The following is a 16,130-nucleotide window of genomic DNA, read 5'->3' as shown; positions in this document are numbered from 1 at the left end:
GGGGAGACCAGGAACTGGGACGGATTGGTGGAAGATAAAAAGACAAATCTGCGAGGCTAGACCCCCTAAATCCCTGTTATCCCTTGGCCCCTTTTCCTCCGGGTGGTTTGGGCCGGGACCACTGAAGGAGACGCGAGTGTGGCAAGGTGGGTGGCGCTGAATGGAGTCGGCCCTACATTCCAGAAAATTCCCTCAGGCCTGGGTTGGGGGTGAGGTGGTCGTCGCTCCTCCAGCTCCCTTCGCTCCGCGCCGCCGCTTCCCATCCTTGCACGTCCTTAGGACGCTCGGGGCCCGCTCCCCTGCTGCTTCGGAGCCGCGTGGGGCGGGGGTGGGGGCGGCGGTCGCGGAGGGGGGCGCGGCGGTCGCGGAGGGGGGCGCGACACCGGCGCCCGGGCCGGAGCGGAGGGGCGATCGCGGGCTGGGGCGCGCGCACCGTGGGGCCGGCGTCCGGGCGCGCCCCCGGCCTCGCCGCCCCGCGCTCGCGGCGCCGCCTCCTCCCCACGCCGCCGGCGCGGTCCGGGGGCGGGGACTCGCCGCTGCGGAGGCCGGAGACGCGGCGGTTCGGGGCGCACGGCGCGGAGCGGGCGAGGGCGCGAGTCCGGCGGCGGCGGGAGAGCAGCGGGCGTTCCGGGAGCCGGGCGGGCAGCGCTGAGGGGCGCCGGAGCCGCGGCAGGAGGTGAGTGCGCGGCACGCGTGCCCGGGCTCCCGGGCCGCCCTGGCCGCCTTCCCTCTCCCCGTCCTTCCCGGCCCGGGGCCCTCGCCCTGGCCGCAGCCTGTCACCGGAACCCGCGCGGGGCCGGAGCCTTCGCGCCGGGGCCGCCTCCGCCCCCAGGTCCCCGGCCGCCGCGAGGGGCTGTGCGAGGGCTCTCTGCCCCGGCGGAGGCCGGTCTGGGGCGTGCGGGGCCTTTCTTTTTTGTTCTCCGCTGTGTCACGCGCGTCGGCATCCGAAGTCGGAAGCGTGCAGCCCGAAGTCGCACTAGTGCCGGTCCCGCGGGCGTGACGGGCGCCGGGGGAGAGCGGGTGGCCGCCGCGCGCCCTCACCTCCCGTCCTGGCGCTCGGGCGCCCACGTTGGCAGCGGTCGCGTCCCGGCGGGTGACCGCGAGCTGGGCGCCTGGTCCCTGGGTCTCGAGCCGCCGCAGCATCCGGAGCCGGTCTCTGGGATGCTCCAGGTTCCGTCCTTCCTGTGTTTCCCACCCATGACTGCGTGGGGGCATCCACAGAACTTCTGCTCTGCTGTAAAAACAGTCCCCTGACTTTATATACCGTTTCGGTTTCACACCGTGTTTGATGTTTGTAATGATTTTTTCTTTTTTAGGTAAAGTAAGAAAATACCTACTTTGATGGATGTTCTTTTTAGCGGAATTTAAGGACCATTGTATTGGGAATGCCATGATGTTGCTGGTCATTTTCAGAGAGCCGTTTTCCAGATTTGTCTAACCAAACTTGTGTGGCTTTTGTGGGTCTGAGATTTCCTTTGTCTGGTTTGGGGTCTCCAAGGCCATAAGCTCGAAATTCCGCCAATGTTGAGGGACATTCCTAGGGGTAGGATTATTAAGATGTCCCACAGTCTGATGAAATATTTAACAGCTTTCGAGTGACTCTGTTTGGCTTATAGCCATCAGACTGACTCAAATTTAGGCAGTTTTAGTATTTCTGAAATTTTTGGAGCATGAGACCGGGGAGCAGTGGAGTCTCTAGGCTGACTGGTCCTTGTGGGTCTCCTAGGGCATTCTGGCCTCTCCTGCTTATGTTATAGAAGATTAAGGTAAGCTCATGCACGGGAAGAATAATTTTATTTGTGAATAGAAAGCAGTGATTTAGTAAGATTTCTGTCCCTGGGCCAGAACTCAATTTTTAAGGTATCGGTGGTCAAAAAGACATTGAATTCTGAAGATGTTTAAAGAAAACAATCAGCTCTTCCAGATGTATTTTGTTCTCCTATGGAGAGGTTATCACATTTTTCCCCCATCAGTTTTGTTAAAAAATGAAGGACCAAGAGTGAGAGGAAGGAGTAGTTGGGAGTGCCCCGGGGTAACAGATATGGATGACGTTGCTGCTGGAGCAAAGGATGCCGTCTCCTTTCAAATTGCTGGCCATGGGCCTAGTTATTGATGGGGGATGAAAAGATTTTGTTTTATGTTATTTTTTGAGGGGTGGGGCGGAAACAGAAGTGGGGATGGTTGACTGTGTTTGGCCTAGGGGTTTGTGTGGCCACCTTCCCCCCAGCAGGGAGGAAACTGCTGACCTTATTGAAAATCCTATGAATGTGCAGACAGGCTTTCTGCATCTGAAGCGCAAAGGGTAGAAAGGGCAGAGCCTGGGGAAGCACAGCCCCCTGGCTGGTACCTTAATGAAGGGGAGCTTGAAGGTGGCCTGGCCTCCAGAGAAGGCCAGCCCCAGGAAAGGGAGGGCAGGAGGCCCAGATGAGGAATGGGAGGCCCCATGCCCTGGTTTTAATGTGGTTGTATTGTTCTGTTACCTTTTTAATGACCTAAGGTGAGAAGTAACATCCCTCATTTGGATAAGGAAAAAAGAAACACTTCTTTTTTGGTTGTTGTTTAAAAAAAAAAAAAAGCTAAAACAAAGACTTAGTTTTTTGTTTTGGTTTGGGGGGGTGTGTGTGTGTGTGCGCGCATGTGCGTGCGTGCGTGCGTGCACACACCCACAAAAGTAGGAAGAATGGTCTTGATATGTTTTGTCTCACCTTTGAAAAGTGTGAGTGGTATTTCATTTGCCTGCTTCCCGCTTCCTTTAGCAAAGAACATTCTTAGGTTGTGGTCATTTTCTTTTCTAGACTTTTCCAGTTACTGATGACATTACATGAGAAAACTTGGCTTGAAGTTTCAGAAATGCTTACCAGGTTCCCAGGGAGGCTACTTTGTTTCACACAGTAATTTCCTACACTTCCAGAAAAAAAAAAAAGATCATGCCTTCTCTGATTGTTATAATATTTTGATCTTATTTTTATAAGAACTTTAATAGAACTTCCCCTAGCTAAGATTTTGAAGATTAATTAATGCCTGACAGGAGGAAAAGATACGTAAGAGTACTATATAATCTGATCATGTTGATACAGATGGTAGTTTGCTGTGGTTTCCAAACTTTTTTGATCTTTATCATTACTTCAAAAAACAAAACCTTGGGGTGCCTGGGTGGCTCAGTCATTAAGCATCTGCCTTCGGCTCAAGTCACGATCCTGGGGTCCTGGGATCAGCCCCTTATCAGGTTCTCTGCTCAGCGGGGAGCCTGCTTCTCCTCACACTCCTCCTGCTTGTGTTTCCTCTCTCACCATCTGTCAAATAAATAAAATCTTTAAAAATAAATAATAAATAAAAAGAAAAAACTTAAAATTAATTCAGTGTTACGTATCAGTTATCTTAATTAAACAAATGTTTAGCCCTGGCCTGTATGTTGCAAATGTATCAATTAAGTGCATGTGCTGTTGTTACTGTCTCATATCTCAAGGCCCAGGATGCTCTCAGGGCTGGATTCATGCTTAGTGACAGTGGGGGTAGACCCCTCTTTCAGACACTCCTTGAATTGTAAGTATTTTTCACTCGTTTCTTGTCAGATCTGATTGTATCACCATAGGTTTTACTTTGTGGCATGGCTAATGCAGAACTGCATGAAAAACCTGTGCCTTCCCAGCGGTGGGTTTGTGTTTGCCCATGCTTACATTTATCAGAGTAAATTCAATTCGTGCCTTTTATATGAATGGTAAAGCTTTGTAGTCTCTGTAAGGATTAGTGTAGTTATAATTTGTCCACCCACCTCACTGTGCTCAGTGCCGAACCAAGTCAGAGGAGTTCCTCAGGCCCCTCAGAGGGTGGTGACTTGTGACCTTCAACAGAGAGACTTAAAATGCGGAGTCAGTTTCTACTCTTATTACCACTGTCAGTATTTATTTTATGGTAGTATAATAGAATTAGCATAATGTAATGTAGTATAAAATAATATAATTAGTATATGTATGTACTTGCAAGTTATTTTTATCTGATAGTTAAATTACTGAAACGTAGTGACTCTCACATTTTTGGATACAAATTAATGTAACTCCAGGATTTTCTTCCCTCGCCCAGTGGAGCATCTTCTTTGCCCTCTGGGATGCAGTGCTCTGTTGGTGGACTCAGTTCTTACAGTCTGACAGCCACAGACAAGGCATAAATGAAGAGTCATTGTGTCCTAATAAAACTTTATTTATGGACGTCCAAATTTTAATTTCATGTGCTGTTCACATGTGAACTATTCTTTTGATTTTTTCAACCCTTAAAAACTGAAAACTTGGGGTGCCTGGGTGGCTCAGTTGTTAAGTGTCTGCCTTTGGCTCTGGTCATGATCCCAGGGTGCTGGGATGGAACCCCGCATCGGCCTCCCTGCTCCGCGGGAAGCCTGCTTCTCCCTCTCCCGCTCTCCCAGCTTCTGTTCCTTCTCTTGCTGTGTCTCTCTCTGTCAAGTAAATAAATAAAATCTTTAAAAACAAAACAAACTGAAAACTAGGCTTATGGGCAGTGTACAGAAACAGGTGGCTGGCAGGATTCAGCCTTTGGGCTGCAGTTTGCCAACTCTTGAACTGGAGGAAAATTCGGGAGTTCCTGCCAAGATGTAGTCTTGGCATCCTCATGGGAGGTGGCCTTTCTTCAGAAAATTTCAAGTGTTGGAAAAAACACGATAAAATTTGGTTACTCTTGGGACGCCTGGGTGGCTCAGTCGGTTAAGTGGCTGCCTTCGGCTCAGGTCATGATTCTGGGGTCCTGGGATCGAGCCCCATATCGGGCTCCCTGCTCAGTGGAGAGTCTGTTTGTCTCTCTCCCTCTGCCTGCCGCTCTGCCTACTTGTGTGCGCTCTCTCTGTCAAATAAATAAATAAAATCTTTAAAAAAAAGAAGAATTTGGTTCCTCTCATTCATTTTCACTTGTCCATCTCGCTCTTTGGTATTTCCACTACATAATACTAAACGTGCACATGAATTTTTAAAACCTATTTATTTGAAAGGTCGGGGGAGGGGAGAGTGGGTTAGGGAGAGAGCAAGCCTGAGTAGGGCTGGAGGGGTGGGGGAGCGGCAGAGGGAGAGGGACAAGCAGACTCCCTGCTGAGCAGGAATCCCAGTGTTGGACTCAGTCCTAGGACCCCAGGATCATGACCTGATCCGAAGGCAGAGGCCAAACTGAGCCACTCAGGGGCCCTGTCATGCACATGAACTTTAAAAGTTTTCTCTTCCAAAAAAGTTTGAGGTATAAGGGATATGTGCTAGTCTAAGGTGTACAACATAACGATTCAGTATTGGCATGTGTTGCAAAATGATGAGCACAATAAATCTGGTTAACGTCTGTCACCACAGTTACAACATTTTTTCCTTGCGGTGAGAACTTGTAAGAGGTACTCTTCGCAGCTTTGAGATACACAGTACAGTGTTATTAACAGTGATCACCATGTTGAGGTTTTTTCATTTATAAACTGTCAGCCTCCAGAGTTGGGGAAACATGATGTTTATAATTGGGGATTGGGGGAGTGAGAGGAGATTTTCTGCACTTCCGGGTAAGCTTTTAGAGCAATTTAAGGAGAATGCTGTGGACCTGGTCATTCAACCCTCATGGTTTAGAGCAGGAGTGGATAAAGTTCTCTAAGGGACCAGATAATTAGTATTTTGACCCGCTGAGTCCGAATAATAACCCCACAAGTAGCTTTGGATCAGCTCTGCTGCGTGGCCAGAAAACAGCTGTGGCTGTGTTTATGAAACGGGCCTCTGAGGGCCTGTGGGCCTGGTATGCTGACTCCTGGCTTGGGGACATTCTTGGGGCATGGCAGAATATTTTTAAACACTCAAAAATGTTGGTGACCGAATCCTTCACCTGTGCGGAACAGGGCGTTCTCAGGCCTGTTTGCTCACTGCAGAGGGCCTTGTGGACTTCCTGCTCAGACTCTCCGAGGTCCAGGTGAGGCCGTTTCCTCTGAGAAGGAAGAAAGGTGTGACTCTCCCGCTAGAGCAGCTGTATTGTTTCTACAGGGGTCACGTTGGTGTAACATGCTGTTCTGATTCGATTGCTCTCGTGTACAGTATTTGCCTGTGTGACTAAAGACCTCTATGGGGAGGGGCCCCCAGGCTGTAGAGCGTGTGACTCTTGATCTTAGGGTTGTAAGTTCGAGCCCCACGTTGGGTGTAGAGATTACTTAAAAATAAATTCTTGGGCATGTGGTTGCCTCCATTGGTTGTGCTCTTGATTTCAGCTCAGGTCATGATCTCAGGGTCACGAGATTGAGCCCCACGTCAGGTTCTGCGCTGAGTGTAGAACCTGGTTAAGATTCTGTCTCTCCAGGGCGCCTTGGTGGCTTGGTCGGTGAAGCACTTGCCTTCCACTCGGGTCATGATCCCAGGTGTCAGTGCTCGTTGCTCAGTGGGGAGTCTGCTTCTCCCTCTGCCCTACCTCCTACTTATGCTCTCTCTCAAATAAATAAATGAAATCTTTAAAAAAAAAAAAAAAGATTCTCTCTCTCCCTCTGCCTATCCTGCTCCTGCTTGAGTGCTCTCTCTGGCTCTCTTAAAACAAAACAAAACCAAAAAAGCAAAAACCAAAAAAACCTACATAGAAATAAGGAAATGAGAAAAAATAAAAGTATTTAGCAGGTTCAAGGAGCCAGTATATTTGACAGGTTGCTCATTTTCAGGTGCTTTTTCTTTTCTTTCTTTTTTTTTTTTTAAAGTACTTAGAGGTTTCTCTTCTTTTACAAAAATTTTTTTGTCTAACATGCAAATAATAATTTTAACCACTAGGTTGAATTATTTTCTTTTATTTTTTTGACCCAGAGAGAGAGAGAGAGATCAAAAGCAGGCAGAGAGGCAGGCAGAGAGAGAGAGAGGAGGAAGCAGGCTCCCTGCTGAGCAGAAAGCCTGATGCGGGCCTCCATCCCAGGACCCTGAGATCATGACCTGAGCCAAAGGCAGAAGCTTAACCCACTGAGCCACCCAGGTTCCCCAGGTTGAATTATTTTTAATTAAGCCAGTAGGAAGGACTGTGCAGTTTCTTCACATTTCCAATTTACCAAGACACTTTTAATGCAGAAACATCCACTTCCTTTTTCTCCAGGGAAACCTGGGGTTTCACAGAGTTTAGCTGATTTGAGTTAATCATATTTCGGTATGTCAGATACTGACAATCAAATATGAGACCAAACACATTCTGGAGCCTCAGTTATAATGAATATTAGTACACCTGATGCAGTATGTCTCCTGCATCACCCCCTAGGTCCATAGAACTAAGGTGGGGGCAGGAGAGCCTTCATGGTATCTGACACCTGTAAGCTCTGGCTCTGAGTTACTACCCTAGTCTTCATTTTCTACCTGTGTCTGGCCTTTTGTTTTCAGCTGCAGGTGTTTTTTTGTTTTTTGTTTTTTTAAAGATTTTATTTATTTATTTGAAAGAGAGAGAATGAGAGAGAAAGAGAGCATGAGAGGGAAGAGGTCAGAGGGAGAAGCAGACTCCCCGCCAAGCAGGGAGCCCGATGTGGTACCCGATCCTGGGACTCCAGGATCATGACCCGAGCCAAAGGCCGTCGCCCAACCAACCGAGCCACCCAGGTACCCTCAGCTGCAGGTGTTTCTACAGTTCTGGAAGTCAGTGCTGCAGCACCTTGCCGCCCAGAGGCTCGGTGCTGGCCTCCCTTCCTCCTGCTCACCTTCTTAGCTGGCCAGCCCTGTGTCCATTGGGAGCCCCGAGCTCCCCTAACTGTACCCTCCAGGCAGCTGCATACCTTCCTGGCCAGCCAAGGGCTGGGCCATAGTGAGGGGCTTCCGAGACCAGAATCATGTTTGGCTTCCTGGAACCCCTCTTTGTCATACTGTGGTTCTATCTGGGACGTCCCAGTGCCGTGGCAGGGAGTCAGCCCCAGGGGATGGCAGTTACTGCTGCTGCACTGAGAGCAGAGTCCGTAGGACTAAGCTTAAGGCTGGTTCCCATAAAGTAGAAAGGCGGTAGAAGAGCAACATTCATCACCTTTTCTTTATAAAATGGGGAAAACACTAGATCTAGAAATGATTTCTTATTCATCTTTCCATGTCTAATAATAATAATAATAAGTTGAAATTTATTGAGCAGTTACTATGTGCCAGATGTGGTTCTAAGCACTTTTCATATCTTAACTCTTTTAATTCTCAGGTATCCTTAGGAGGAGGAAGTGATGCTCAGATAGGTCTTGTGGTTCCTAAGAGGTGGAACTAGGGTCCGACACTGGCCAGTAGGTCCCAGAGTTTGTTCTCTTAACACTGCCCTGAGCTGCTTGGTACCAGCACGGCACCTGTCTAATCATAGCTGTTCACTACATTTTCATTGGCTGGCTCAAGAAAGGAGCATTTTGAATGATCACCTAAATACTTCCCTTGAAGTGAGAATTGAGTTTTTACTCTCTTCAGACTTGTAGTATACCCATCCATTGACTTATATCTGCTGGACTAAAATAAAAGGTCATAAAAGGACCCCCCCCCCCCACCCAGAAGTATATTGCTAGGGAATTAAGTATAGACAAAGATAGGCTTTCAAAGCCCTAGGTAAAAATAGATTTTTCCATAAAGAGTGCTGACGGAACTGGCTAGCCATTACACACATGCACATACATAAAACCAAAACTTCATTTTTTTTTGTATTTTTTATTCTTAACATCAAAAGGGAATTCCAAGTGGATGAAAGATTTAAATATATGAGACCATAGGTATGTTGAGAGGAGAGATGGGCAAATTTGTATTTCTAAACCTAGAGTAGAAATGTCTTCCTAAGTACAAACAAAATCCAGACACAATAAAAAAATATTGGCAAGATTAGAGTGTATTAAAAACACCACGGATAACCAAAAACCATGGGCAAAAAATTTCAAAGAACAAACGAAAAATTGAGAATAAAAGCTATTGCCATGAAAGAGCATTGCCAAGAAAGACCAAAGATTTGTTTATCTTTAACATACAAAGAGCTCTTACAAATCAACAAGATGAACACCCAAGGTTAAAAATAGGCAGAGAATATAAAAAGGCATTTCACCAAATGAACAAATGGCCAGTAAATGAAAAGGTGCTCATTTATGTTCATAACTAAAGAAATTTTTTTTAAAGTAGGCTCTATGCCCCACATGGGGCTCAAACTCAGCATCCCAGTATCAAGAGTTACATGCTATACGAACTGAGCCAGCTGTGTGCCCCAAGAGATGTATTTTAAAATATCATTACTGATGGGATTGCCAAACACTAAAAAGTTTTATTTTGGTGTTACTGTTTGAGAAAACAGTTCTCATACTAGTAGAGAGAGGGTAAATTATTGGAAGTGCTTTGAAAGCCAATCGAGTAAGATCTATCAATTTTTTAGTTGGTTTGGATTTATGAACGAGTTGCAAACAGTGCAGAAGGTTCCTGTATGTCCGTCACTCACCGTTCCCTTGTTTAGTTATCCAAAATGCTTTTAGAGCATTTGGGGTTTCAAAGTTGTGTGTAAGGGCTCGCACACCTGGATAGAAGTTTGCAAACACAGGTTTGGATGTCAAGGGTGTTCGTGGCAGCGTGGTTGGAAATAAGCCGAATTGCCCTCTGTAGGAGACTGGTTAAATAAATGCTGGCACACAGTGGAGCCCCCTCCAGAACTTCCGAAGAAAAGAGCAAGCTATAATTTGCCACGAGGAAAAGTGTGATAAGAAGTATGATTAAGTGGGCGCCTGGGTGGCTCAGTGGGTTAAGCCTCTGTTTTCAGCTCGGGTCATGATCCCAGGGTCCTGGGATGGAGCCCCGCATCGGGCTCTCTGCTCAGCAGGGAGCCTGCTCCCTCCTCTCTCTCTCTCTGTGCTTCTCTGCCTACTTGTGATCTCTGCCTGTTGAATAAAAAATAAATAAAATCTTTAAAAAAAAATAAAAAAAAGAAGTATGATTAAGTGACTCCTGACATTTACAAAACAGTGTGAATGCTCTTGTTTGGATTTAAAAACATGTATGTTGATGCTTGTATAAGCATCAAGAAACCTCTAGAAGACTCGCTGCATATTAGAATCACCTGGGGACACTGAGAACTGCCAATACCTGGCCCTTTTCTACAGCCATTGAACTGGAAGTGGAGGAGTGGGGCCCACGCCCCCATCACAGGTGATGCTGGGGTCCTGTGAGGGTCGAGAGCCGCTGGAATAGGGGGATGCCGCCGTTAGGGAGGCTTCAAATTTCACACTTTACTGTGCAGCTTTTCTCCGCAGTTGTGTTTGTAGTTTTATATATACTTTCTGACATATGAAAAGAGTAAAAAAGACTTGTTTTGTGATCAAAATCAGATATAAGGCAGTGGAGACGTATATACAGAACATGTATCCGCAGATATACAGAATTTTCTAGAAGTTTAGTATTTCTGAGCATTACTCTCCTTTAATATGTATGGGGCTTGCTGATTTCCACTGATAGTGGATTTTTAAAGTTTTTTCCCCTCTCTCACCCTGAAAGACCAGCAGCTTGCGAAGGAAGCTGAGGTCAGTTCTGTGCTTCGGAATTCTGATGGCCCTTTATTTCAGGTGATTCCAGACAGCGCTCATTTACCCCATTTAGACATCCACACTAGTACCTGATTATTATGGAAGCCATCTCCCAGTGACGCGCCTAACCAGGAACACCTGAGGGGGAAAACTGGTCCTGTGGACTCTGCTCTGTTCCTGCTCGAATGAACTTTAACCTGGAGGTTGAGTCCCTGGGAGGTCTTTCCTCCACTGTGGGCCACACCTGGCATAAAAGAGGCCCTATTCACAGAGATGCCCTTTATGGTGCCTGCCACCGTTCCTCTGATAAGGCCTGTTTTATCCGCCTCCTGGGAAGGTCGGCTTTCCTTGTGCTTGGTTCTGGGGTTGGTATCCAGGCAGACTGGTCTTGGGTTGAAGTCCATGAACAAACTTGGTCACCTCCCTTTTGTAAGCTGTGTCTGGCTTTCTCTGCAGAGGTGATGCTCTCTGCAGCTCTCTAGCTAACGTGGATGGCCCGTGCGGGGAGAGCAGCAAGCGTTTAGAGGAAACCTGGGCCCGCACCGCCCACCTGCCGGCAGCACCCTGTGTCTGTGTGTGAGTGGGGGGTCCACGCTGGCTGTGACTTCCTCAGTGGGCATCCACACTCCTTTGGGGTGCTTTCTGGCTTTGCACAACAAACCTTTATTTGGGTGTCTTTAGTAATTCTCTCCAAGGTGAAAAGCCTTCCCTTGTTAGGACTTGATCAAAAAGGCCTCTTTGGGGAGCAGTGAGAAATGTTTTTTTTCCCCCTAAAGTGATGTGGAAGCATCTAACATTTGCTGTTGCTGTTCACAGAATTGATTCCTTCTTAACCTGTCCTGGAGGCGGCGGGGAGAAGGGGGTGGGGAGGATGGGGAAGGCACTTAACACCATTTTACAGAAGAGGAAACTGATGTGCAGGAGACATTCCCTGCAGGCGGTGGGTTCCCAGGGCTGTGCTCCCTCCCAGCAGCCTGTCCTGGGGGGCCGGCCTGCTGGTGGTCTTCTCTTTCCCGCAGGTTCACATTTGGAGGCACAGACGCCTTCCTGCTGGCGGTGGGGATGGACGTGGTCCGCTCCCAGGGGCGGCACTGCGAGCACAAAGGCTTCTTTGCTTGTTTTGTTTGGCAGATTCGCCCCAGCCTTTGAGATGATGGGATTGGGAAACGGGCGCCGGAGCATGAAGTCGCCGCCCCTCGTGCTGGCCGCCCTGGTGGCCTGCATCATTGTCCTGGGCTTCAACTACTGGATCGCCAGCTCCCGGAGCGTCGATCTCCAGGTGCCTGGCTCGTCCGTGTGTATGAGCGTCTTCCCATGTTTAAGGTCACTGGGTGGTGGAGTCCCAGGGCCCTGGTGTCCACCGCTCCCTAAGGCATCCCGCTCAGCGGCTTGTGCACTCTATATCTCGAGGTTGGGGCTCCCCACATCCCCACACCCCGCCCAGGCCAGACTCTCCACACCCACTACGCACTTGGGTAGGAGAGAACCTCTCTGTGACTTAGGATGGCTCCCAGAACGTCCCTCTCTGCTTGGCCTGTGAGTGAAGGGTTTTTCATGGATCCCCTGGGGCTGGTTCTGGGAAGGCTGCTTGCTTCGTCACCCCGACAGCCGTTGGGTCCTCCAGTCCACACCAGATCTCAGAGTGGTGTTGGAAGTATATTTGGGTAACGGTGTGGGAAGTGTGTTTCTACAGGTGCCAGTTGTTCAAGTCCTCACTCAAGAACGGTAATTTTAGCTTTCCCATTTATGGTTGAGTATTGCGGGTCAGACAGTGCTGAGCTGGGACAGGGACTCTCCTTGAGCAGACTTCACTCCGGCACCTCTGACCCCTCTTCTCTAGGCCTCCGTCTTGGCTTTCCCCACCACTCTGCCATCCCGCCTTTAGCCTGCCCAGCCCACTTAGCCAAGAATCTGGCTAAGTCCTCTCCACCCCCCAATATCTGATCAGGCACCTCCTCCCTCTTGCTGATGTCTGAGCCCTTTGCCTGCTTTTAGCAAGAAATCTCCCTGCCATTGAGGTCCCCTCTTGACACTTCCCCCCACTGGCCCCTCACTCTGCTGTTGGCTGCAAACCCTTAGCTGCCTCAGCTGGGTTCAGAGTGGAGCCGGTTCTCTCCCCTCCTGAACAGACCCCTGTTGCGGGAGCCTTGAAGGAAGTCTTCCTTCCAGTTTTCACAAGTGTCTGAGTGATTTTTCTTTAACAGGGCGTTATTTACATGCTCTGCTCTAGGACACAAAACAAACTCTGCGACCTTGGGACTTCATCTCCCCCATTCCCCGGGCATGTAGATCCTGACACAGAGAGGGGCAGTACACCAGGAGCAGGGATACTCAGCCCTGAAACCCTGCCCCCGTCCCAGCCGGCCCCAGGCAGCTGCGCTTTCCTGGGAACTTCCGTGGGAGCTGGTCTCTGGGCAGATGTGGGCTTGAGGTCCCGAGTTAGAGAACTGAATCTGTTCTGAGAGGTTTTGTCTGCCGAAGGGTTGAGTGCTCTGTCAGCGGGAGGGAAAGGGAACTAAATATTTGAGCACCTGGGGAAGCCGGAGGCACTTCATGTATTTCCCTCCTTCAGGCCTCAGACTCCCCGGGAGGGACGTGGTGGGATTTCCTCCTGGGAGATACGCTGGGGCGCCCAAGAAGCCCAGAGAAGTGACTTCCTCTATTTGTAATAACGGTTTCTCTGGGAAAAATTATAGCTTCTGTACTGTTGATTTCCAAGATTGTCCTTTTTTTTTTTTTTAAGATTTTATTTATTTGACACACAGAGAGAGAGATCACAAGCAGGCAGAGAGGCAGGCAGAGAGAGAGGGGGGAAGCAGGCTCCCCGCTGAGCAGAGAGCCCGATGCAGGGCTCGATCCCAGGACTCTGAGACCATGACCTGAGCTGAAGGCTGTGGCTTAACCCACTGAGCCACCCAGGCGCCCCTCCAAGATTGTTCTTAACAGAACCCCTTCAGGAACATTTTTTGGGGGAAGAATTTATTCTCCAGGAGCAGAGTTGGCAGAAATTCCATCTGGGCTTTGCAGGACATGCAGAGAATGTGTCTGGCCCCAGGCTGCTGCCTGGTTAGGAAGGAGGAGTGGAATGGGAACTGGGGAGTGTGGGCTGGGGAGGGGACCCAGGAGGGCCTGGCAGCACTGCCCACGGGGCCTGGGAGCACACCTCCAGCAAACGGCTTGCTGCTGGCTCTGGGCCCCGGAGCCGGCTTCTCAGAGGGAGCGCCTTCCAGCGGCCAGGTCTGCAGGGACAGCTTGGGGTTTCCCCTCATGTTCTGTGCTGTCCTCCTAGACCCGGATTCTGGAGCTGGAGGGCCGGGTCCGCAGGGCGGCTGCAGAGAGAGGCGCGGTGGAGCTGAAGAAGAACGAGTTCCAGGGGGAGCTGGAAAAGCAGCGGGAGCAGCTCGACCGGATCCAGTCCAGCCACGACTCGCAGCTGGAGAGCGTCAACAAGATCTACCAGGACGAAAAGGCAAGACCTGCTCTGTTCCCCCCTTAGTTCTGTTCCAGATGCCAGTTGGGACACCGCTGAGTTCTTCGGCTGGGAGGAGGAGTGGTGGTGAGGGCATTCCTGTGATGAGGGGGAGCGGGTCACGTGCCAGCGGTTCCCTGCGTTGGTCTTTGCATCCCTGTCTTCTTTAGGCCTGCACATTTGTCCCTCTTCATCCCCTTCCCCTGCACTTCCCGACCCCCAGACCACTGGATTGCTCTCCATCCGTGAGCCTTTCCACATGGATGTGAAATCATATGGCGTGGTTGCCCTTCTCAGATTTATTTCACTTAGTGTAATGCCCTCCAAGTCCGTCTGTGCTGTCACAGATGGCAAGACTTCCTGCTTTTTTGTGACTGCGTAGTATTCCTGTGTATGTGTGTGTGTGTTCACACTTTATCCGTTCATCTGTCGGTGGACACTTGGGCTGCTCCCGTCCCTCGGCTGTTGTGAATAACGCTGCAGGGCACGTGGGGTACATGTATCCATTCAGAGCCGTGTTTCTGTTCAGGTAAAGACCCAGAAGTGGAATTGCTAGATCATACGGTCGTTCCACTTTTACTTTTCTGAGGAAGCTCCATCCCACATTCCATCGCGGCGGCACCCGTGCGCCTTCCCACCGGCCGCGCCGAGGGCTCCCGTCTGTCCACATCCTCAGCAGCACCTTTAGTTCTCGTCTCTTTGGTCTTAGCCATTTTGACGCGTGGAAGGTGATCGTTCACGTGGTTTTGATTTAGAAAAATGCTCTCTTCATTTGCAGGGTACTGTACCGTGTTCACACAGGTGTAGTTCTTCTCTGCAAATGGCTCCCATTTTATAGTGAAGTGCTTCCTAATGTTTCTTCGCTTTGCGGGTGACACTATTTATACTCCTTCAATCCCCCATAACTGACTGCAGTAGGACGTAGACATGGCTCACAGTGTGTACACAGACAGATCCCCTTCAAGCTTGTTTCTGGGAAAAAGTAGAGTTTATTCTCCAGGAGCAAAGTTGGCAGCATTTTCGTCTGGGCTTTGTAGGACGTGCAGAGACCGTGTCTGGCCGCTGCTGCTGCCTGGTTACTGGGGAGTGTGCAGCTGGGGTGGGGGATCCCAGGAGGGAGGGCCTGGGCTGAGATGGGCTCCCCTGCTGGGCCGGGGGTGGGTGGGAGGGGCTGGTGTCTGGGCTGGTTGAGTGCTTCCTCCCGGCCAGCTGTGGTCTAGAACCCGTTGTCCCATCCGCAGGGAGGGAGGAAAATGAGGGTGTTTCCTGTGACTGTCTGCCTGCCGCCACACCCCTGTACGTCCACATGTCGTTCTGCTCTGTTTCTGAGGAAGGATTGTCTTTTACTCTGAGCCTCTGGCTTTTTTCGGTTTTTACTTTAAATTTTTTCCTTTTTGAAATGGTAGCGATAGAAGATAGTATGTCTATGTGGCTGTGTGTGGTGTTGGCTCGTCACTCATAAGTATCTGTTTTTGTAACTCCTGTCAGTCTACCAAATGCTTCCGAAATTCCACTGCCCTGCGAAATCCCAAATTCGGGGAGTGATAATCTCTCATTCATTCTCCTCCAAGCTTCCGGGTGTATCTGTGTGTTGCATGAAAGTGCGGGTGCATGTTTTGGGTGGGGAGAAGGAAAAGAGGTTGCCGGTGAATTTCGTGGGCATTCGGCTTTGGTGGGGTTTGCAGTAGTTTGGCTCTAGACCCCTGTGAAATGGGCTGCAAACAACCGGGCTTCCGTATTGGGTGTGCAGACCCCTCAGAGAGCACGCTGCACACAGAAGCGTTTGTCCAAGAGAATTCCTGGTAATGCAGTCCGTGGAGAGCATCGTCCCACAGGTGGGTCCTCAAGATAGAGATGTTGGTTCATTTGGAGATAAGAGCACAAACTTGGAATTCTTTGAAATCTGATTGAGGAGCTCTTTTCTGAACGCCTTTCTCTATAGAGGAAGAGACTAGTGGGAACATCTTCCAGCCAGAAATGAGGTGACTGTTTCACCTTGGTTCTTAATGCTTCAGCTTTATGGCTTCCTTTTAAAAGGGGGCTGAGGTCTCCCGCCCCATCCACTCCAAACTGCTTGGGAATGGGGTGGGGAAGGCTGTTGTATTTGCAATAAGCAGCTTAGATACTGAAAATTCAGAAGTCCCAGTCAAGAGGGTGAAATACGTATTTGAAAGCGGG

General features: G+C 49.6%; 1 protein-coding gene across 2 annotated transcripts in view; it reads left to right on the top strand.

Annotated features, from left to right (window-relative positions):
• Nucleotides 1–525: 525 nt before the first annotated feature.
• The window catches only part of GOLM1 (golgi membrane protein 1), a 57,810-nt gene continuing 42,205 nt past the window's right edge, over nt 526–16,130 (top strand). The window contains exons 1-3 of one of the 2 annotated variants that reach the window (XM_080819947.1): nt 526–676; nt 11,615–11,762; nt 13,773–13,952. In XM_080819947.1, coding sequence (XP_080676073.1) covers nt 11,634–11,762; nt 13,773–13,952 — 309 coding nt within the window. In that variant the 5' untranslated portion in view covers nt 526–676; nt 11,615–11,633. The remainder of the gene's footprint in view (nt 677–11,614; nt 11,763–13,772; nt 13,953–16,130) is intronic. The other variant, XM_080819946.1, reaches the window with a different exon arrangement.

The sequence above is a fragment of the Martes martes genome, assembly GCF_963455335.1.
Source record: "Martes martes genome assembly, chromosome: 12".
Lineage (NCBI taxonomy): Eukaryota > Metazoa > Chordata > Mammalia > Carnivora > Mustelidae > Martes > Martes martes.
Note: the sequence above shows the minus strand (reverse complement) of the source record. Positions and strands in the feature narration are given on the sequence as shown.